Source organism: Rhinatrema bivittatum, chromosome 6, assembly GCF_901001135.1.
Source record: "Rhinatrema bivittatum chromosome 6, aRhiBiv1.1, whole genome shotgun sequence".
Classification (NCBI taxonomy): domain Eukaryota; kingdom Metazoa; phylum Chordata; class Amphibia; order Gymnophiona; family Rhinatrematidae; genus Rhinatrema; species Rhinatrema bivittatum.
Genome location: NC_042620.1, coordinates 30723849 through 30747808, shown reverse-complemented (window position 1 = coordinate 30747808; position 23960 = coordinate 30723849). Strand labels below are relative to the sequence as shown.

Genomic DNA, 23960 nt, shown 5'->3' with positions numbered 1-23960 from the left:
CCCTCCAGAATCCAGAAAACAAAAAAATAAGGGTGCAGGCCCCCACCTCTGACCTCACCCCACCCCCTGACCCCCCCACACCTCCTGAACCTTCAAATGGATCCCACATCGGGGCTGGGTGCACCCTTGCACCCAGCCCAGTCAGTGCTATTTTCCAAAACGGCCTGACCTTGCCCAGCCATGTGACTGGGATAAGGTTCGAGGATCGGACCCAGGCCACGTGGCCAAGGTCTTATTCATGGACCTTACCCCAGTCACATGACTGGAGCAAGGTCAGGTCAGCGCCATTTTGGAAAATGGTGCTGACTGGATATGGGATCCATCTGAAGGTTTCAGAGGGTGCAGGAGGGGGGTTGTGGTGGGGACCTGCACCCTAATTTTTTTATTTTTCTGGATTCTGTGGGGAGGGTATTAGGTATGGGCAGGTGGTGCTGGGACACTATCTTTGACTTGGGGAGGGCTGGGACCCTATTGTTCAATTGTCTGGGTGGGGGTGGGGATTGGAAGGGGATCAGAAAGGGCCAAGACCCTATTTTTAATGTTTTAAGTTTTGGAAGGGTGGGGGGTCAGGGCCATGATGGTCTTTGGTGGGTGAGGGCTAGGGTCCTGTCGTCACTCACCTACCTGTTTAATTTTTTTTTACATTTTGGGGGTATTGGGTGGCCTTGGGTTGAGACAGGGGCAAGCACTGGCTCCTACTCTATCTCCCTATTTGCCCATGCAATTTTTTTTCTTGGCTGGCTCTTTAAATCGGGTCCCGCATTAGGATCCCAGGTCTCCCACCTCACATTTACCGCTTTTCAAAAAGGTGTAGGTATTTTATCGCGGCTGACCACCTTCTCAGTCAGCCGCAATAAAATATTTTCAAGATTGCCTATGCATGGCCTTCTTTGCATGCATTTGCATTATTCATGCATTCAAATTGCATGCAAAAAAGGTCATTGTAATAGTGGAGGGTACCTGGGCGGGGAGAGGCAAAATATCGCACATATCCTGTGATATACACGACATAACGTGCGTTAGGGCTCTACCGCGGCTTGATGCATCTCATAAGAACATCCGCTTTGTTAGGTTACCTCTCTCTTTATGAGGCTCTCAGAATCCCCCACAATTAAGTTCCCGGCTTTCTCCCAAGCCACGATTACCATCTGATCCTTTACCTGCTTTCACCCAAGTTACCATGTTACCTATTTTTTACCCGAGCTATGTTATGCAGGTTATTTTTTGTTTTTTTTCTACCTTGTTAAAATGTAAGACAAATCTTTGTCACTGTTGTTTTTTGCATGTTGTAATGTAAACCAAAGTGATAATTAATCCTGTTAATTGAACCTCGGTATATAAAAAGTTATAAATAAATAAATAAATCTACAGTATCTGAATATACTCTGCTTTAAAGTGCCAAAAAGCAGAATATAAAAATAAAATAAAAGACATAATCTTTGCTCCTTAGATATATTTAAGAGTAGAAGAGAAGTGAGAGACAGTAAATGACAGATACCCAGAAGCAAGGTCCTCCTGATGTGACAGTGGTCAGCACTTTAAGGAGAGAACACATAGAAAGAGAAAGACAGATAAGACTGGGGATAGAAGCTCACGGGAAGAATTTTTACCTGCATTTGGTCAGGTTTAACGATGAATCCTCCCTGAAACAGAATGAAAATGAAAACATTACTACTTGTGAAGCACGAGGGTGGTTCAGTCAACCCCGTTCTCCCCATCTCTAACCCCTGTACTGTGCTTCATAGTACAGTCATCGGGGCTGGCGTGACCTGAGGCGGCACGAGCTGAGGGGGATGGAAAAATATTACTATGTCCTGCTGCTCCTGCTGACCAGCACTCATTCTTCAACCCCACCAGGGCACATGGTCACCTCCCTCTGGAACCAGAAGAAAGAATGCCAAGTTAAGAACATAAGAACATAAGAAACTGCCATGCTGGGTCAGACCAAGGGTCCATCAAGCCCAGCATCCTGTTTCCAACAGTGGCCAATCCAGGCCACAAGAACCTGGCAATTACCCAAACACTAAGAAGAACCCATGCTACTGATGCAATTAATAGCAGTGGCTATTCCCAAGGGGTAGATTTTCAAAGGGGTATGCGCGTAGGATACGCGCGTACCCCCCGAAAACCTACCCCAACCCCCCCGCGCGCGCCGAGCCTATTTTGCATAGGATCGGCGGAGCGCGTAAGTCCCGGGGCTTGCATGAAGGGGCGTGTCGGGGGGCGTGCTCGGAGTGACGCGGCGTTTTGGGGGCGTGACGCGGCGTTTCGGGGGCGGCAACGCGGGCGTGGTTTCGGCCCGGGGCGTTCCGGGGGCATGGCTGCGGCCTCCGGACCAGCCCCCGGGACCGGAACACGGAGCGGGGCAGCCGGCCGGCGCGCGCAAAGTTACGCCTGCTGAGAGCAGGCGTAACTTTGCCGACAAAGGGGTGTGTGGGGGGGGGGGGGTAGATAGGGCCGGGGGGGGGGGGGGGTTAGTTAGGGAAAGGGAGGGGAAGGTGCAGGGCGGTGGAAAGAAGTTACCTCCGAGGCCGCTCCGATTTCGGAGCGGCCTCGGAGGGAATGGAGGCAGGCCGCGCGGCTCGGCGCGCGCAGGCTGCTGATTTTGGGTAGCCTTGTGCGCGCCAACCCCGGATTTTAATGGATACGCGCGACTATGCACGTATCTATTAAAATCCCGCGAACAAAAGTACGCGATCGCGCTAATTTATAAAATCCGGCCCTAAGTATAATTGATTAATAGCCATTAATGGACTTCTCCTCCAAGAACTTATCCAAACCTTTTTTGAACCCAGCTACACTAACTGCACTAACCACCTCCTCTGGCAACAAATTCCAGAGCTTTATTGTGCGTTGAGTGAAAAAGAATTTTCTCCGATTAGTCTTAAATGTGTTACTTGCTAACTTCATGGAATGCCCCCTAGTCCTTCTATTATTCGAAAGTGTAAATAACCGAGTCACATCTACTCGTTCAAGACCTCTCATGATCTTAAAGACCTCTTTCATATCCCCCCTCAGCCGTCTCTTCTCCAAGCTGAACAGCCCTAACCTCTTCAGCCTTTCCTCATAGGGGAGCTGTTCCATCCCCTTTATCATTTTCGTTGCCCTTCTCTGTACCTTCTCCATCGCAACTATATCTTTTTTGAGATGCGGCAACGAAAATTGTATACAGTATTCAAGGTGCGGTCTCACCATGGAGCGATACAGAGGCATTATGACATTTTCCGTTCTATTAACCATTCCCTTCCTAATAATTCCTAACATTCTATTTGCTTTTTTGACTGCTGCAGCACACTGAGCCGACAATTTTAAAGTATTATCCACTATGATGCCTAGATCTTTTTCCTGGGTGGTAGCTCCTAATATGGAACTTAACATCGTGTAACTACAGCAAGGGTTATTTTTCCCTATATGCAACACCTTGCACTTGTCCACATTAAATTTTATCTGCCATTTGGATGCCCAATCTTCCAGTCTTGCAAGGTCCTCCTGTAATGTATCACAGTCTGCTTGTGATTTAACTACTCTGAATAATTTTGTATCATCCGCAAATTTGATAACCTCACTCGTCGTATTCCTTTCCAGATCATTTATATATATATATATATATTGAAAAGCACCGGTCCAAGTACAGATCCCTGAGGCACTCCAATGTTTACCCTTTTCCACTGAGAAAATTGACCATTTAATCCTACTCTCTGTTTCCTGTCTTTTAACCAGTTTGTAATCCACGAAAGGACATCGCCTCCTATCCCATGACTTTTTAGTTTTCGTAGAAGCCTCTCATGAGGGACTTTGTCAAACGCCTTCTGAAAATCCAAATACACTACATCTACCGGTTCACCTTTATCCACATGTTTATTAACCCCTTCAAAAAATGAAGCAGATTTGTTAGGCAAGACGTCCCTTGGGTAAATCCATGTTGACTGTGTCCCATTAAATCATGTCTTTCTATATGCTCTACGATTTTGATCTTGAGAATGGTTTCCACTATTTTTCCCGGCACTGAAGTCAGGCTCACTGGTCTATAGTTACCCGGATCGCCCCTGGAGCCTTTTTTAAATATTGGGGTTTCATTGGCCACCCTCCAGTCTTCAGGTACAATGGATGATTTTAATGATAAGTTACAAATTTTAACTAATAGATCATAAATTTCATTTTTGAGTTCCTTCAGAACCCTAGGATGCATACCATCCGGTCCAGGTGATTTGCTACTCTTTAGTTTGTCAATCTGGCCTACTACATCTTCCAGGTTCACAGTGATTTCGTTCAGTTCGTCTGAGTCAAGTTTTCACAATTGTCCTGGAGTTTTCAGGTAATTAACGAACAGCGCTAAAAGCTACTCTGGAGAAGACTTATTGGAATTTTTTATTAAACAAAAAAAGAATATTAAATGATGTATCTCATTTTTCTTATTATGAACTTCCTATTACTTTCATATATTCCTGGAGACTCAAATCTTGACTTTAAAGAGAAAGGTGACATGAGCAAAGCCACTCGGATACAGGAGACCAAACTTTAGTAAGGTGAACACAATATCATTTATATAATTATTTTAGTCTATTGAATGCATTTGGAACATATCACTCGTTTTATGATTGTATAATAATACTTTTATTTTTTATTAGCAAGAACTGAATACACTGGCATGCACACTCAGTTTAAACATGCATTAAAAAGTAAAGTTGGCCCCATCACCCTTTCCAGCATTCCTAGTGATTTTTAGGCTTGAATTTCACATGCACATGAAAATTGGGGCATGCTCATTCACTGAGGCTGGGGACAAAGCAATACATGAGCTGCAATAGGGCCATTCCTTAAAGAGCTGTCCACCCTCACCCCCCTCCACCAGAGATCTGAGCAGAGTTTCAGGCTAGTGAGTGGGGTGGTCCACTTGTAGATCTGAGAATCACCCTCCCCCCAAATTCCCTGCTGAGAAGCAGAGGTCTGAGAGACATGGTGATGACGACACTTCCAAGATGCAGTGGGCCAGCAAACATCTCCCCACCATGGGCTGAATGTGGCTTGCGGGCCTTAAGTTTGCCTACTTCTGCCTGAAAGTCAATATGGAGCAGATGTGTTAAAAGGTTGTTCCCATACTGGACCTGAATCATTAAGGCGTTTCTCCCATCCTCTGTCTATTGCGAAAGACCTTGATGAATCAGGCCCATCGTGACCATCTGGTCCATTATGTCTTATGACAAAACTTCCAGGAATAAACCCAATCAGAGCCTGCCATCCTAACCAGAGGGCACCTGCATGTACCATAGTTGTGTGTGCCCCATCCACCAAAGAAAACCGTGCAGGAGTAGTGTTCTGCCTCTTCCTTTTGTGGGAATGCCTCTGCTGCAAGCAGGAAATGAGTGAAAAAGCAGGAGGCAACTCTTAGTCCCAGGCTCGAGACAGAGTAAAAAGTGTCTCAAAGCACCAACGCCACAAGAGAAGAGGAGATGACTCCCAGACCCAACCATGCAGGAGAAGAGGAGGCAGCTCCTAGTCTCATACCAGGTGGGAAAGAAGGAGGCACCCACCAACCCTATAGGAGAGGAGGTGCTCCCAGCCCCAAAGGAGAGGAGGAGGTAGTAACCAGCCCTATGGAAAGGGGAAAGTATTTCTGGACTTTACATTAGCTAAGTAAAGAAGAGGTGGGCTATTCCTCAGAGTGAAGAAGAGGAGGCAACTCTGGACCCTGTGCCATGCAGGAGAAGAGGTTATAGCTCCAGATACTGTGGAAGGATAGGAGGCAACTCTGATCCTTTACCACACAGGAGAAGCAACTCCAGCTCTGTGCTGGGTCAGAGAAGATGAAACAGGACCAGGCCCCGTGACCAGTAGGAAAAGTAAAGAGGAAGTGACTAATGCCTCTGCGGAAGAAACTCTCCTAAGACAGAGAATGGAGTTACAGGAGTGGTTTTGATCATGTGCCTATCCCAGATCATGCATACAATAAGCTTTTGCACATGCTTGGGATTTCCCTAGGAAGCCCATAAAAGAGAGGTTGACTTTTTTTCTGTCTTTCTTGCCCCATGTTGGTGAGATTAGGTCTTCCATCTTTAAACACTGGCATAGTTTGCATTTGCATTCTGTGTTTGCTGATAAGCTGGGTGTTGCTTATACTTATGGGTCTATATAAAAGATCTGATAGCATGATCTGATTTTGACAGTCTTCCTCCACAGGATGATGAGATATCTGTCTGACATTCTCCCTATGGACATTGTTCGAGCAGCAACATTTCAATAGATGTACAATCATTGATTTTGCACATCTCATTGACTATACATTTGAGACATCACATGCACTGTTAATCTTCAGGCGTCATGTAGATTAGTCATTGCCCATGTGAGCAATTCTATGTTGGGAAAACCGTGCAGACCTCATGCGTTGGAACAACAGAACACAAAAGCTGCCTGAAACACCAATGGGCTAAGACCCCTCTCAGTTCTCATTTTACGAACATCGACACACTTTCTCTCAGTTAAGGTGCTGTGTGATTGACCAAGTACAGCCTCGTTGGTGTGGGGGAGACCTGACGTATCAGCTTTTATGTTTGGAGCAACGCTAGATTGCTCACCTTTAGACATTAACACCAAATTGACTGACACCGAACAGGATCTATCGGTGTTCTGTTAAATGCGGTCGCATTCTGCGTCATCGCCATATAGTAACATAATACTCCTGAATTGTTTTTTCTATTTGCATTTTGCAGGTTTCAGTGCCTGTCGTTCCTTTGGTCATCTGACTTCCAAGCTATTTTCCCATTGATGTTATCATTTGAAACTATTACCAGCATCTCCGCACTTTTCAGACACTAGTCTCCACATTTCAGATTTCCTGATCTTACCCCATCACGTGCATGGGCTTGCAGTTCTGCTTTTCTAAGGGAAATCAAAACGAGATGTCCTTGCATGCAATGTGGTAAAAAGCCAGGACTTGGCCAACCCATCCTGATAAAACAGAGCCACTTAACAGCTTGAAAGGCAAAGCAAACATATATGCTCACAGCATGAAAAACGCTGTGACTTGTCAGCTGGAGGCTATGCATTTTCTCATAGAAAAGTGAAGGTGTGAACTTGTGTCTACTTACAAAGTCAGGATTCATTCTGGTAGCTTGTAAAGTCCACCGAGAACCCTAAATAAAGAAATACATTATTGTGAATAACTCTGTGACTTTCCATTCAGCCCTGGAGTACTTCACTTCAATTGGGAACACCTCAGAGGTCATACAGCAGTTTGGCCAGTGACCAAATTTTTCATTAATTACCTGTTGATCAAAGAGAGCCCAGAACATCGGCAGTGGAATATACAGAAATAGCACTCTTGTCACCATTTTGACTTCATTAATAACCTGATTCTGTCAAAAGAAAGGAAATCAAGTATTTAGGAACAGAGGCAATGTTATCTTAGAGACCTGAAATCCGATGTGCACCCATTTGTTGTAACAGTACTAACAATTTTGTTTCATAATGTGGGGCACATCGTAATCAGAAAGCACGTCAAGGCACTTGCATGTCAGATGCAGGTTAAAGAGACTGATATTCAAGATCCCAGCTGCCTAGAGTATCTCAGTGCTTCACTGACATAGAGCAGTATATGGAGAATCATGTCAACGGCCAGAGCGTTCCCCCCTGCCCCCACCAGGTCCATGCACTTACGTTCTCAGAACTGAGCAAAGGCTGCTTTACATGCTAAAATAGCTAATAGTCGGGGGCCGGATTACGCACAGGCAATACTGGCAACTGCCTAGGGTGTCACATTTTGAAAGCGCCAACTATCCAGGTAAAAGAGGAGCCTGTGCCTGCTTGCTTTAGGGCAGCACAGTTTCAGAGGCACTCAATGTGGCTCTCTGCCTATGGGCACCAGTCAGAACTCTGGCCCTGCTAACAATACATGTTTAAAAGGAAAGTGCACACAATTTAGGTATCAGCTCCACCAATAGTTATTTTTCATGCGTAAGTTTAATGTTTGTGAAATTTAATGCAAATTCATGGTTGATGAGCGATGCAATGCAAAAGTCTGCAAAGCAATAAACACATAGCTAAACAATGCATATAAAAGGCTTCGTAAACTTTATTTTATAAATTAATTAAGGTTTTTGCTAAGAATTCCGTAGAAAAACTGTGTGTGATTTTGCTGTGAGTCTTATTTGCATAGAAATCTCCATAGCAAAATAGTGCATGCCAAAACTAAAATCGCAGGTGCAGTTCTGCGCACTTTAGTACATCGGCCTCAAGGTGACTTAGTGATGCCTTTATTTGCTTACATTTTTAGTTGCCTAATTCTTTTTTTTTTTTGTCAAAATATTTTTTATTAAGAACAAAGGAACAGCGTCCACCAATAGACAGTTCAGGAATACAATCAAAAAAATACACGAACATGGATCGGGCCATAAGAATCGGTAAGTACATAGCATCAGAATTCATGGCAGCATGTACCCTCATTAATTTTTGTAAGAGAATAACCTACCCCTACCCCCTCACTACCCACCCCTAATTCTAATAAAGGCTCTAGGTGGCATATAACAGATGCTTAACACATAATAACATAAATAGGGATAAAATTACAGAAATACATGATAAGCATATAAAAGCAAAGAATAATGTATAATTAATACATAATAAAAACATGATCGTTCCCACAGGGGAGAGGCCCAGGCCAGCGCCTTCCCTTCGAGACGAGACAAGATAAAGGTGACCTTGGTTAATTCGTCCTGGAAGATGGAAGGCTGCAGAGCGAACTGCATATAGCATTGGTTGATGAGCCCTCTGCAGAGCTTGGAGTCACCATTGAAGTGCTGGGGCGCTGGTAGGGCCAAGAAGGCTCGAGGCATAGGAGATGATGACTGTGGATGAGGAGGAGCCGGTACTGGAACGGGATTGCTGGTGAGGGCGTCAAGCTGGGCGTGGAGACGCTCAGTGGAGAAGGCCAGTGCCTCAAGAAACTGCTGCTGTTCTTGTACTTTGGATGCCAGGCCAGGAATGGCCTGGAGGGCACGTGGCTCTGCCGAGACCATGGCGTTTGCACCCTGTTGTGCCGGAGGTGGACCCTTGGGCCGAGGTGGGGTTGATGCACACCGTCGGCAGGCAGAGTGGGCTGATGAACAGAGGCCAGCTGGAGCTTCACCAATACCAGCCCTCATTCCCCGCGGGTTGAGCCTTTGGGTGCCGGGGCCGGCTGGACTTAGGTGGGCCTCTGTATGTGGTTGATGGGGAGATCGAGATCAGCCCAGAGACAGCAGGTGAAAGATGGTACAGTCTTACTCTGGACGAGGTAGTGTCCTGGAGACTCGGGCACCAAAGGAACGAAGGCAGTCAGGGGGTGCCCGAGCAAGAGCAGGCCGAAGCCTGAGTAGACCAAGTCCAGGAAGTAGGCTGAAAAGGATTCGAGGATTAGGCTTGATTCAGGGCTGGCAGCAATCTGGAGGCAGTGGCAAGCAAGGCTGAGTTCTGATCACAGAGATGATCAAGCGTAGTCAACGATGCTGAGGTCTGGGTCTGGAGAGAAGCAATGGCGCGGTCAGGCGAAGCAGAGGTCCGGGCTTGGAGAGAGTCCGCGGTGTGGTCAGGCGAAGCAGAGACAAAGTCCATGTAGGTAATCTGAGGAAAGGTGAAGAGCAGGAACGTAGGAACAAGGAGTCATTAACCAGGATCATTGAGGAACAGGAACGCGAGAGTGAGACAAATCTCTCAGGAGGCAATGAGTACTCGACCAGCGAGGAGACCTGTGGCAAAGGCACAGCTAGGGACTGGAGCCCGGGCTTAAGTACCGGTGCTCCGCTGACGTCATCATCCGGGGCCGCAGCTCGGTTCCCGCCGTGGGCCCTACTTAAGCATTAGTGATGTGCGTGCGCACCCCTGGAGAGGGGAGCAGCGCCGAGTAGCAGCATCTCTCCGCAGTCCACGCGGAGAGGCCTGACGTGGAGCAATGGACGTGGTGGCTAGACCGGGAATGCCAGGGACTGCAGCTGTGCCGGAGGCACCAGAGGAGGCCGAGGACGGAGCTGGCGGCCCACCGCCACCAGAGACGAGAAACCAGGTGCTGGAGTTACTGCAGAGAGGTGAGGGGGCCATGCTGCGGGTCTGCTGCGGACGGCACGCGTAATACACTGTCTCTCAAAATCAGCAGGATTTCTCCAAGGGGATAGACTTTGCTTGTACCTTATTTACCAGTTCCTGCACCCTCCATGCTCTCCTGCGACTCCAAATAAAGTCCCGGGATTCACTCACTTTGAGTCCAACCGCCTCGTTTATTTTCTTACACATAAACCACACAGAACGTGCAGGTTCCAGTTATGAAGTAGTATGTTGAATTCAATAAAATCCCAAACCGACAGCACACCAGCAGTTGTTATTATCATCTGAAGCAATTTTATAGTCAAACCTCAGGCAATGCTGCTGTTATCTTCGTTGTTGCGGAGTTAGCAATCTGTTATCTTCGGTGTGGACAGACTGCTTGGGAGTCAGCAGTCTGAAGGTTTTTGTGGGTGGATCCTTGGACCAGTGGCAGATGACCACGCCCCCGGGGGAAGATCCAGAGAGGAACCACCGGTCAGGCTCAGAGTATGGAGACAGACACACACTAGTTCTTTTATTAACAGAATACTGAACCACCAGAGGTGGCAGTAGTGAGCTGGAATGCCCGGCTAGGCTGCAGTCCCTCAGATATTGGAACAGCGATCCCTGGAGGCTGCGCTGGAGAGAAACTGAAATATAGTGAGTAGGCAGGGTATGCAGAGAGTTCATGTACCGAACCAGATGGCAACAATCACACAATGACTCATAGAAGCCCAGGAGCTGGAAAGTATAGGCCCTCGAGGAGCGAGTACCTGTTCCAGGGAAAGCTCTGAGAGAGCGATGGTAACTCACTGAAGTAGTTTGGTAGTGAAGATTTCCAAGCAGAAGAGAATTCAGCAACAAGTCTGGGAACATAGGCCCTCGAGGAGCGAGTACCGGTTCCAGACTGTAACCTGAAAAACAAAGAAGAGAGCGAGGCCCCCGAGGAGCGGGTACCCCTGGTAAGTTCGAGGAGGCAGAGTAGCTCAGGTAGCGAAACCCATCCTTGCTAACTCAATCTGTTAGCAAATTCTGAGACCTTAAATATCTGTCATTGGTGACATCATCTTCGGAGGACGCCCCCGAGGTTCGCGCCATTGCCGGTACTTCAGTCAGGACCGCGCTGCGCGCGTGCCCCTAGGCCTTCCAGGAAACATGGCGGTTTGCAGCGTGGAGCCGGTCCGGGGACACCGGAGGACCTCGGCAAGAGGACGCCACAGCAGCCAGTCTTGCCTCTCTTACGAACATCCAGAATCTCTGTGATCTTGAGTTCTATTTCATCTTCTGAATCGAAGATAAGTGAGTCTTGAGATATAGAAGTTAGTTCGTTAGGAGTTGTATCATCTTCGTCATGATATATTGAAGAACATTCACTGGTTAGTGTATTGTCTTTGTCGGTACTTCAGTCGGGGCCGCGCCGCGCACGCGCCCCTAGGCCTTCCAGGAACATGGCGGTTTGCAGCGTGGAGCCGGTCCGGGGACGCCGGAGGACCTCGGCAAGAGGACGCCGCAGCAGCCAATCTTCCCGCGGATGAAGAGGGAGGCGCCAAAGTGATAGGGAGGGCAGAGAGAGGGCATCGGGCACCGACGGACACAACAGCTGCTCACCCTTCTGAGATTTCGCTATCATGGTACACACAGAAGGATGGTTTGCCCCATGCCTCAGGAAGGGGGGTCTCAATAAAACAGCTGGCCTTTCCCTCCCTGGAGCCTCCAGATGCTCTGCAGGGAGCTGGGATCCTCTAAGGCAGTATGCTGGAAAGAGAGATGCTGCCAGTCCCAGTGCTCTCCAAGGAGTGGCCCCTCTAAAACTGGAGCAGGCTCAGATAAAACCGCACAAAGCGATAATTCCACAAGGGGCACGCGTAACATTAAGTCATATAGAGAAATACATAGATGGAAATCCATAGCCTCATTTCTTCAAGGCTCCTGCAAACAGCCATGCTTTACAGTTTCTCCTGAATACTGAGTAATCTGTTTAATTGCATAAATCGTGGAGCTGAATTCACAAATCAGGACCATGCCATGAGAAAGCTTTCCTTTGCACATCCATATATTTCATATCTCAGACAGCAGGGGTGACTAAAAGTGGATCCTGTAGACAGTGCAAAGCTCTCCGCAGGACTTACCATTATAATGTATTCCATAAAAGCACAGAGCCATAGAAACGACTTTAAAAATCATCATAATTTTAAAATCAATTCTAATGGCAATTGACAAACGGTGTAATTCATCAAGGCCAAGGTGCTATGATCCTGTAATTTAGCTTCATCCAAATTCAGGCTGCTGTGCTCCGAACCAATTGTAAATGATTTAATTGCTTTTTATGTAAACCACAATCTCTTTTTTTTTTTACTATGAGAGGGAAGAAGACAGGAAATCACACTTTTAACACATGCGAAAACTCCATAAGCACGATGCGATGCAAATTAGGAAAAGGGGAGGAGTTTGGGGCAGGATTTCGGGCCCAGTGGGCTGGCTTTGCACAGCTTTAAACTACACCTTGTTCATTAAGCCATGTGATATGGCTTTATCATACTTTGCAATATTTTGAGAGAGAGAGAGAGCGAGTGAGAGAGAGTGCCTAGCTGTAAGGCCCTCATACTAAGTAGGTATTTATACCTCTATATGAGGCCCACCTAGCTACTCGAGGTGAGGTTTAGGTATTAGTGAAGGGGTTAGGGGCCTCGTTGACATTCAGAGTGCGACGTATGAACAGAACAGTGCATTCTTGTGAAGATTTGATGACCTTCGGAGTGAGGAAACTCACCCAAAGATGAGATTTGTGCAATGTTCTCTCAACCTAGCTTGATGGACTCTCTACCTGGGTAACATCAAGCTAGATGTAAGAGTGGAGACAGAACGTTCCGGTCACGGCGAAAATGATACGCATCCACTGTGGATACTTCATCAACCAGTAATGTACTTCAGATTAGACTGGTTTATGAACAATATATATTCGAGTTTTGAACAGTAAGCCCCTGAGGCAGCCACTTGAGGAGTGGCAAAACTCGGCCAGAGTCGGGCATTTTAACACGTCTCCACCGTAATAAACACTTTTAAAGGACATTTGGCATCTATCTCTTTTGTTTACACCGTTACGGCTTTCATAGATCGCCTCCCTTCTTGTTATATAAGGAAGGTTCTTCTGTACTTACATTACAGATATGTCACACCTGTGACAGGTAAAATAGGTTTAAAAATTTTTTCGAGAAAACAGCGACATCTGCTGGATGTAAGCGCCATCTGTTACACCTTACACTAACACACGCTACACTAATCATTTTGCCAGTCCAGGTCCACGTTTCACTTCCATTTTAACACATTCGCGCACTTTTTTTGCCGGAAGATAACTATTTCCTTTACAGATAAAATACACCCACCACCCCTCCTCACACCCCCCACACACATTCCAAATTGATTTACTTCCCACAGCCTCCCAACACACACAAAACCATCCTCCTCACACCCCCCACACACATGCCAAATTTATTTACTTCCCAGGCCCTCACAACACACACAAAACTTGACAGAAGTCCGGGAGGCTCCAGCGGGGGGCCAGGACCGGTCCGGGACACATCTCCTACACTACGGCCATCGGCTGCCAGCACTCAACATGGCGCCGATGGCCCTTTCCCTTACTATGCCACTCGGGGACACCAATGGTGGCAGTAGCCCATGTGACATAGTAAGGTCAAGGGCCCCTCGACGCCATTTTCAGGACTGGCAGCCGGCGGACCTTTGCCCTTACTATGTCAGAGGACCTACCGCTGCCATTGCTCCACCCAACTGACATAGTAAGGGCAAAGGGCCGTCAGAACCGGTTTCAGTGCTCGCAGCCGACGGACCAACGCCAATACATCGCTCCCGGACCGCTCCTGAACGCCTGCTCCACCAACAGACATTTTTATCAGGTCTCGGGGGGTCTGGAGGGTGGGGGGTGGTAATAAATTTATTGCGAACATCTTGGGGAGGGGTCATGAGGGGGGGCAGGTTTCATTCATTCAGCAACTCTGGGGGGGCAAGATTTTCGCAGGGCTGGGGGAGGGGGGGCAGGAGAGTGTGGGGTGGTTAGTTTAAGAGAACTTTTCTCATAGGGTTGTTTTTTGGGGGAAGGGGGAGGTTCACACACAAATACTAAACTTGCACGATCTCGGGAACGCACCAAAATAGCCCTCCCCAGACCACAAAACAAATTTGGAAGTGCAAATTTGGTTAGGCACTCCCCTATTTGGCTACATAAGGCGCACAGACGCCCAGGGACAGACCACATGTAGCACCAACAATTTTAATTTCCCAGGTCTTGGGAGGTGGCAGGAGGGTGGGGGGTTATTATTTGATTTAAAGGGTTGGGAATGGGGGGGGGGGTTTGGGGTGGGGGGGTTCCCACAGAAATAGAAAGACAAAGGTTTTCTGATCTGAAGGGGAGGCAGTAGGCGGGGGAAGGTGACAGTGAGGGGAGGGAGAATGAGGGGGGAGGTGAGTGTCAGGGGAGGGAGGGAGAATGAGGGAAGAGGTGAGTGTGAGGGGAGAGAGTTGGAGTGGGGACAGGGGAGGGAAGGGGGGCTGAGTGACCAAGGGGGAGGAGGATGAGTGACCGAGGTAAATGAGCAAGGGGAAGGGGGAGGGAGGGTAAAGAACCTGACTCTGCCACTGCAACGCGTGGCCGGGGACCGCTAGTTTATTATAAAACAGCTTATGAATTTGCCATTTAGAAGTGTCTGATGAAATCAATCCATTAGGCATGGGCCTTGGTAAGATGAGGTCTAGGATTATACCTGTACTTTTCTGTGTTTCTGTTTGTGGAAACACCGATTTTAAACTCTGACTGACATTAGAGATTTATAAACATTGGCCATCAATGGAATAGACTAGTAAAGACATTGCTGTCACCAGATAGGAAATATCTATGTTCCTTTTAAGAGCTGAAAGATCAGTATTCTGTATAAAACAAAGAGTTCTGGGCTTTTCTCCAGGTCTGAGGTTATTTGGAATCAATCTTGTGCCAAAACAGAAATGCCTTTACTTTAATATATACAGACAATCTAGTGCAGCCCACTGGCCTCCCAATTTCTCAATCTTATAAATAGTTGGGTGATGATCAAGTGATAACAACATTTCAGAACCTCGCAAACAAGTGGAATGCAGAAGGAGGGGTTGAAATTAGTAGAGGGTTCCACAAAGTCAAAAAAAAAAGAATAAGAGCACTTTCCACTATGGGAAATACAATATAAGTTAATACACAGGATATTTACTCTGCCTCCCAGAGTCTTCAACGCTGGTTTTACCCAGACAGAGAAAGGTAATACATGTATGTTCTCCGGCCTGCTGGCTCAGTGGCGGTGCTGTGTGCAGTCAGGAGGAAAGACCCTGGTTCGATCTCTGAGATGGGCCTTCCATACCCCAGGCCAGCTGGGACTGGGTATGCAGCAGAGGTAGCGTTTGCAGCAGTGGCATACCTAGGGCCTCCAGCACCCAGGGGCCAAGGCATTTGTGCACCTCTTCAGCACCTCCCCTTAATGCTACAGGTCACAGAAAATCAGTGGCATCTCTAGCTAGAAGAATTTGGGGGAGGGCAAGCCAAAGTGACATTTCCACACATCACACCCATTTCCTTAGCATGGCCCCTGCCTTACAACTGAGTTTAAAAATGTATCAATAAGAAAAGTCCCAAAGTACTTCTGCGTAATTTTTAAAAAGCTGGCCAGTTTCACTCTTCTAGTAAAACCACTGTTAAAATTATTTGGTAGCCTCATTTCAGCAATTCTGTTTGGCTGTGAGAGTGAGGTCTGGAAAGTTTACAGGAAGGGACAAAATGACAATATAAACCCTGCCCCTTCAGTTCTGTAACGCACTGTGCGTGCACTGAAATTCCCCTAACAATGCAGCTTGGATGTTTCCCTTAATATAAACCCTGCACCTCCAGTTCTGTAACTCACTGTGCGTGCACTGAAATTCCCCTAACAATGCAGCTTGGATGATTCCCTTAATATAAACCCTGCCCCTTCAGTTCTGTAACTCACTGTGCATCCACCGAAATTCCCTCAACAATGCAGCTTGGATGGTTCCCTTAATATAAACCCTGCCCCTCCAGTTCTGTAACTCACTGTGCGTCCACCGAAATTCCCTCAACAATGCAGCTTGGATGTTTCCCTTAATATAAATCCTGCACCTCCAGTTCTGTAACTCACTGTGCATCCACAGAAATTCCCCCAACAATGCAGCTTGGATGATTCCCTTAATATAAATCCTGCACCTCCAGTTCTGTAACTCACTGTGCGTGCACTGAAATTCCCCTAACAATGCAGCTTGGATGGTTCCCTTAATATAAACCTTGCACCTCCAGTTCTGTAACTCACTGTGCATGCACTGAAATTCCCTCAACAATGCAGCTTGGATGTTTCCCTTAATATAAACCCTGCACCTCCAGTTCTGTAACTCACTGTGCGTGCACTGAAATTCCCTCAACAATGCAGCTTGGATGGTTCCCTTAATATAAACACTGCACCTCCAGTTCTGTAATTCACTGTGTGTCCACCGAAATTCCCCCAACAATGAGGCTTGGATGGTTCCCTTAATATAAACCCTGCTCCTCCAGTTCTGTAACTCACTGTGCGTCCACCGAAATTCCCTCAACAATGCAGCTTGGATGGTTCCCTTAATATAAACCCTGCTCCCCCAGTTCTGTAACTCACTGTGCATCCACAGAAATTCTCCCAACAATGGAGCTTGGATGTTTCCCTTACAGCTCATCATACGAAAATATATTTTCAAAATCTGGTGTCACCTCACAGTAAGAGCAGCACAGACACCTTCCACTGCCAGATACGTTGTGAATTAACACAAAACCCCGCAACAAAGACACTCAAAATCTATACAGCAAACCTATCATGAGCTAATAGTAATAACGCCAAGGACTCAAACAATAAGAACTCTAGCTATAAAAAAGCAGCACTGTAAATATTACACTGGGTCCTAGAATACCAATTCACCACATACTGGAGAAACAAAACAAACCCGATTGCTATAGATCCCTACACAGACACTACACGCTAGCAGAATCTCTCACCTTGGTCACATGCGCAGAGCACAGACCCTCATCAAATACAGGATAAAGGATCACAAATTAGGACCAGCAATAAAATATTTCAAAATAGCAGACACTCAAATAACACCCTATAATCAAAACTAATAAGGATTTTAAAAAATCCCTGCTGTCCATACCTGGGAACTCGATTTCCAGTCACTCTGAGATTGTTGAAGATTAGGGGGGCACATAAACTTTATCCTCTCTATTTCACACACACACTTACATGTTAATTCTCTCTCACACACACACATATTCATGCACAGGTTCTCAGACCCTCACTCTCCCCACATCCTCCCATCACATACACACACACAAACAAACACTTACTCCTCCAGATTCTCTCATACAGACATAGGATCTCATTCCTAACTGGCTCCCTCACAGATACACATACATACTTGCACTCACTCTCATTGGCTTCCTCACACACACATGCACTCATTTTCACTGGCTCCCTCATACACACACATACAAAACCTTGCTCTCACTGGCTCCCTGACACACACACACGCACATGCACGCACTCTCACATACACACACATTTACTCACACTCACTGGCTCCCTCGCATACACACACACATGCATTCTCTCAGTGGCTCTCTCACATACACATACACATAGACATGCACTCACTTTCACTGGCTCCCTCACACACACACACACTTAGGCAAGCTCCCATTCATTCACACACAATCTCAGGCAGGCTCCCATTCATTCTCACATTGCTCGCCCACCTTCTACTTCCATTTGTTCTCATGTTCACACACACATACCCCGATGTAGGAACCCATTGATTCTCACACACACACACACAAACACACCCCTATTCTCACACACAGACCCCCCCCACTGACTGGCTCCCATTCATTAAGAACATAAGGACATAAGAAATTGCCATGCTGGGTCAGACCAAGGGTCCATCAAGCCCAGCATCCTGTTTCCAACAGAGGCCAAACCAGGCCACAAGAACCTGGCAATTATCCAAACACCAAGAAGATCCCATGCTACTGATGCAATTAATAGCAGTGTCTATTCCTTAAGTAAACTTGATTAATAGCAGTTAATGGACTTCTCCTCCAAGAACTTATCCAAACCTTTTTTGAACACAGCTGCACTAACTACACTAACCACATCTTCTGGCAACAAATTGCAGAGCTTAATTGTGCACTGAGTGAAAAAGAATTTTCTCCGATTAGTCTTAAATGTGCTACTTGCTAACTTCATGGAATGCCCCCTAGTCCTTCTATTATCCGAAAGTGTAAATAACAGATTCACATCTACTCATGCAAGACCTCTTATGATCTTAAAGACCTCTATCATATCCCCCCTCAGCCGTCTCTTCTCCAAGCTGAACAGCCCTAACCTCTTCAGCCTTTCCTCACAGGGGAGCTGTTCCATCCCCTTTATCATTTTGGTTGCCCTTCTCTATACCTTCTCCATCGCAACTATATCTTTTTTGAGATGCGGCAACCAAAATTGTACACAATATTCAAGGTGCAGTCTCACCATGGAGCGATACAGAGGTATTATGACATTTTCCGTTTTATTAACCATTCCCTTTCTAATAATTCCTAACATTCTGTTTGATTTTTTGACTGCTGCAGCACACTGAGCCGACGATTTTAAAGTATTATCCACTATGATGCCTAGATCTTTTTCCTAATATGGAACCTAACATTGTGTAACTACAGCAAGGGTTATTTTTCCCTATATGCAACACCTTGCGCATGTCCACATTAAATTTCATCTGCCATTTGGATGCCAAATCTTCCATTCTTAAGAAACAAGAAGGAAGTCGATCTAACAAAGCCGTGAGGAATGAAAACAAGGATTAGCTGAAGATCCTCACAGATTATTATTTTCTAATAAATATTTTTTGAGGACCTTCGGCTAATCCTTGTTTTCATTCCTCACAATCTTCCAGTCTTGCAAGGTCCTCCTGTAATGTATCACAATCCACTTGTGATTTAACTACTCTGAATAATTTTGTATCGTCTGCAAATTTGATAACCTCAATCGTCGTATTCCTTTCCAGATCATATATATATATATATATATTGAAAAGCACCGGTCCAAGTACAGATCCCTGAGGCACTCCACTGTTTACCCTTTTCCACTGAGAAAATTGACCATTTAATCCTACTCTCTGTTTCTTGTCTTTTAACCAGTTTGTAATCCACAAAAGGACATCACTTCCTATCCCATGACTTTTTAGTTTTCTTAGAAGCCTCTCATGAGGGACTTTGTCAAACGCCTTCTGAAAATCCAAATACACTACATCTACTGGTTCACCTTTATCCACATGTTTATTAACCCCTTCAAAAAAATGAAGCAGATTTGTTAAGCAAGACTTCCCTTGGGTAAATCCATGTTGACTGTGTTCCATTAAACCATGTCTTTCTATATGCTCTACGATTTTGATCTTTAGAATAGTTTCTACTATTTTTCCCGGCACTGAAGTCAGGCTCACTGGTCTATAGTTACCCGGATCACTCCTGGAGCCCTTTTTAAATATTGGGTTTACATTGGTCACCCTCCAGTCTTCAGGTACAATGGATGATTTTATTGATAAGTTACAAATTTTAACTAATAGATCAGAAATTTCATTTTTTAGTTCCTTTAGTACCGTAGGAAGCATACCATCCGGTCCAGGTGATTTGCTACTCTTTAGTTTGTCAATCTGGCCTACTACATGTTGTTTTCGTGCTTATTCTTGCCCTCACTCCACCCTCTCTACCTTTGTGGCGAATCCCTTCAGCTCTGACGGACAGATGCTGCCGCGGCTTCTCTCTGCATCTGAGTCCCGGAGTCCCCAGGCTGGCTTGACGCTACGGATCCACCATGTTCCTGATGACGTAAGGGCGCACGCTCCAGACTTGTACCGGCAAGGGCGCGAACCTCGGGGGTGTCCCCCCGTAGTGACGTTATCTGCTTCCAACATAAAAGGTTTTTGCTTGCAACTACGAATCGAGTTAGCAAGGAGGAATCTTTCTCCGCTGCTCTGCCTCTACAAACTTACCTAGGGGTACCTGCTCCTCGGGGGCCCCGTTCTCTCTCTTCTTGATTTCAGATACAGGATGGAGTCTGGTACTTGCTCCATGAGGGCCTACCTTCCTGAAGACTCAGAAGACTCCTATTGCCTGGAAGCGATCGCAGACTTGAACACTGAGTTCTATTCAGATAGGAACCGGTACTCTCTCCACAAGGCCCTACGCTCCTAATCCCAAAGACTCCTTTCTATCTAAGACGTTATCGCAGGTACAGAGATCGTGAGTTATTGCAGACTGCAGATAGGAACCGGTACTCGCTCCTCGAGGGCCCATGTTCCTAAAACCCTTCACAAACTCTCTTCTTTCTCAGAAGATATCGCATGCCTATATCTTATGGATTGCTATTACAGATTGCAGATAGGAACCGGTACTCGCTCCATGAGGGCATCTCAAAAAAGATATAATTGAGATGGAGAAGGTACAGAGAAGGGCTACCAAAATGATAAGGGGAATGGAACAACTCCCCTATGAGGAAAGACTAAAGAGGTTAGGACTTTTCAGCTTGGAGAAGAGACGACTGAGGGGGGATATGATAGAGGTGTTTAAAATCATGAGAGGTCTAGAACGGGTAGCTGTGAATCGGTTATTTACTCTTTTGGATAGTAGAAAGACTAGGGGGCACTCCATGAAGTTAGCTTGGGGCACATTTAAAACTAATCGGAGAAAGTTCTTTTTTACTCAACGCACAATTAAACTCTGGAATTTGTTGCCAGAGGATGTGGTTAGTGCAGTTAGTATAGCTGTGTTTAAAAAAGGATTGGATAAATTCTTGGAGGAGAAGTCCATTAACCTGCTATTAAGTTCACTTAGAGAATAGCCACTGCCATTAGCAATGGTAACATGGAATAGACTTAGTTTTTGGGTACTTGCCAGGTTCTTATGGCCTGGATTGGCCACTGTTGGAAACAGGATGCTGGGCTTGATGGACCCTTGGTCTGACCCAGTATGGCATTTTCTTATGTTCTTATGTTCCTCGACTCTTCTCAACTCTCTTCTATTCCAGAAGCCATCTCATACACAGTTATTGTGAATTACTATTTCAGACTGCTTACAGGAACCAGTACTCGCCTGTGGCTCCTGTTCCTGAATACTGAAGACTCTCTGTTGCATAAGAGGACCTTACAGACATCTACCATTGTGAGTGTATCATCCACTACTGGTTATGTATCCAGCATACCCTGTCTACTCACTACCTATAGTCTCTCTCTACAGCTCAGCAACTCAGAGATCGCTATTCCAGTATCTGAAGGACTTTAGCCCTGCCGAGCACATCAGCTCACTACTGCCACCTCTGGTGGTTCTACTTCCAATCTAATAAAGAACTATCTGTGTTCTGCCTGGGGAGAGCCGCGCTGCCGGTACATCTAGCTTGATGTACCCAGGTAGAGAGTCCATCAAGCTAGGTTGAGAGAACACTGCACAAATCTCATCTTGGAGTGAGTTTCCTCACTCTGAGGTCCATCAGATCTTCACAAGAGACCACTGTTCTGTTCGTACATGTCACATAGAATGTCAAAGTGGCCCCTAACCCCCAAACTCATACCTAAACCCCATCTTGAGTTACTAGGTGGGCCTACCATAGGGATACAAATACCTACCTCTGGGGATGACATTATGGCCAGTCTCTCTCTCTCTCTCTCTCTCAGCCCTTCAAGGAGACATCACAGAAGGCAATGAAACCTTATCGCATGGTCACAGCAGCTATCACAATTCAAAGAGGTGTAGTTAAAATTGGCGTTACAGCTGTGCGATAGCTCTTCGCAGACAGGCTAATCCAGCCCACTCTACACCCCTAACTCCTCCTATTTTCTGAATTTACATGACACCATACGATATGGTGCTATCGCATGCGTTAAACACATTTTCGCATGCGATAAGCCCTTAACACATGCGAAAACGCCTTATCGCATTTTGATAAATGACCCCCTTAAGATTGTAAGCCATCTGGGGATAGGGAAACTTTATGGGTAGAAATCCCTTGTCTGTTGGGGAAGACTATAGTGATTGGAGTATGCTACCATCAATATGGTGAGACTGATGGTGAAATGCTAAGAGAAATTAGGGAAGCTAACCAAATTTGTAGTGCATTAATAATGGGAGATTTCAATTACCAAAGTGCAGAGCATAGAACTTTTAGACCTGATCAAAGGAAATTCCAATCATTTTATGAGAAAACAAATTCTAAATTTTATTGCGGCAACTCCACTGCATAATGTTAACACAGCAAGCAATTTTCAAGGTGCCCCAACACAGACCCGTGTTTCGCCGGAGGCTGCATCGGGGGGACCAACAGGGATTCAATCAATCTGCAATATTAGAATAATTAAAGATCAGGACAACAAACAATGGACTACAGCCGATATGGAGTTTAAAACAGAAAAATAAACATACCTTGGTGCAGTGTTCATAAGGTGGCAGGGAGTGCATTTACCCTTAGTCCAACCAGGTATTTTAAAGGCAGAATTTAGGCGCCAAAATGCAGGTGAACAAATCACCTTTCTCGCGGGAACCAATCATCGGTTCCCAAGAGGCATGCGCGCCATATAGGTACACAGATGGACAAACCAATGTAAGAAATAGTTATCAGATTAGGAAAACAGATGCCATTCAATCTCCCGATTTAATCCTTTGGGAGACACAGTGTCCAACGTAAAAATCCATTTTTGTTCTTGTCGTCCCAAAAATTCTAAATAATTACCACCCCGGGTTGGTTTCGAAACCACCTCAATTACGGCAAACCAAAGATCAGCAATGGTATGCGAGGAACTTATCCAGTGTGCTACCAAGGTTCTTGTTCACGAGACGTGCGAATATTTGAACAGTGTTCAAAAATTCGGGTTTTAATTTTTCGTGAGGTTTTCCCGACATAGAGTAAGGGACAAGGACACTTAATCACATAAATGACACCCTGTGATGTACAGTCAGAGTTAGATTTGAGATGAAAGATTCTGTGAGTAATGGGGTGTTGGAAGAATAAGAGAGTCTCTGTATGGGGGCACGCTGTACAGTGACCACACGGACGATGTAAAAAATCTCCAGAGGAGGTCACATCAACCCTCCCTTGATATGCATGTACCAGTCTATCCCTTAAATTACGCCCTCTACGAAAGGTGAACCGAAGGGTACCCTGGAACATTTGGTGTAAGGACAAAGAATGCCAATGTGTACGGACAATTTTAGTCACCTCCCGACTTAAAGGGGAAAAGGGAAGTATACAATTATTAGAGGGCTCTGATGAAGAGGACTGAGGTAAAAAAAGTAAATCCCGGTTCACATATAATGCACGTTTAAAAGCTTTCCGAATAACTGTTATAGGGTAACCTCTAGCCAAAAAACGAGAGGACATAATTTGTGCCTGTTTTAAAAATTCTTCACGAGTGGAACAAAGACGCCGTAATCTTAAAAACTGACCAGTTGGAATATTCTTACGGAGATTTCTTGGATGGCAACTATCAAAAGCTAATAAGGTGTTCCTATCTGTTGTTTTCCGAAAAATAGTGGTGTGAAAAATATTATCTTGAACAAAAACCAAAATATCCAAAAAAGCAATAGATGACGCGTCTATAGCAAAATTAAACTGGAGGTGTTGATTGAGTGAGTTTAGCCAATCTACAAACATTAGAAATTGGACATCAGTGCCCTGCCAAATGATAAAAATGTCATCTATAAAACGTACCCATAATGCTATATGTGTGAACCAGTGTGAAGGGTAAATATGAATCTCTTCGAATTTAGCCACATACAGGCACGCAAGACTAGGGGCCATAGT

General features: G+C 45.7%; 1 protein-coding gene across 4 annotated transcripts in view; it reads right to left on the bottom strand.

Moving 5' to 3' along the window:
* Nucleotides 1-23960, bottom strand: part of SLC15A2 (solute carrier family 15 member 2) — a 273407-nt gene that overhangs the window by 105693 nt on the left and 143754 nt on the right. For all 4 annotated transcript variants that reach the window (XM_029605210.1, XM_029605211.1, XM_029605212.1 and 1 more), the window contains 3 exons: nt 7263-7352; nt 7086-7130; nt 1611-1643 (listed from right to left, as the gene is read on the bottom strand). In XM_029605210.1, coding sequence (XP_029461070.1) covers nt 1611-1643; nt 7086-7130; nt 7263-7352 — 168 coding nt within the window. The remainder of the gene's footprint in view (nt 1-1610; nt 1644-7085; nt 7131-7262; nt 7353-23960) is intronic.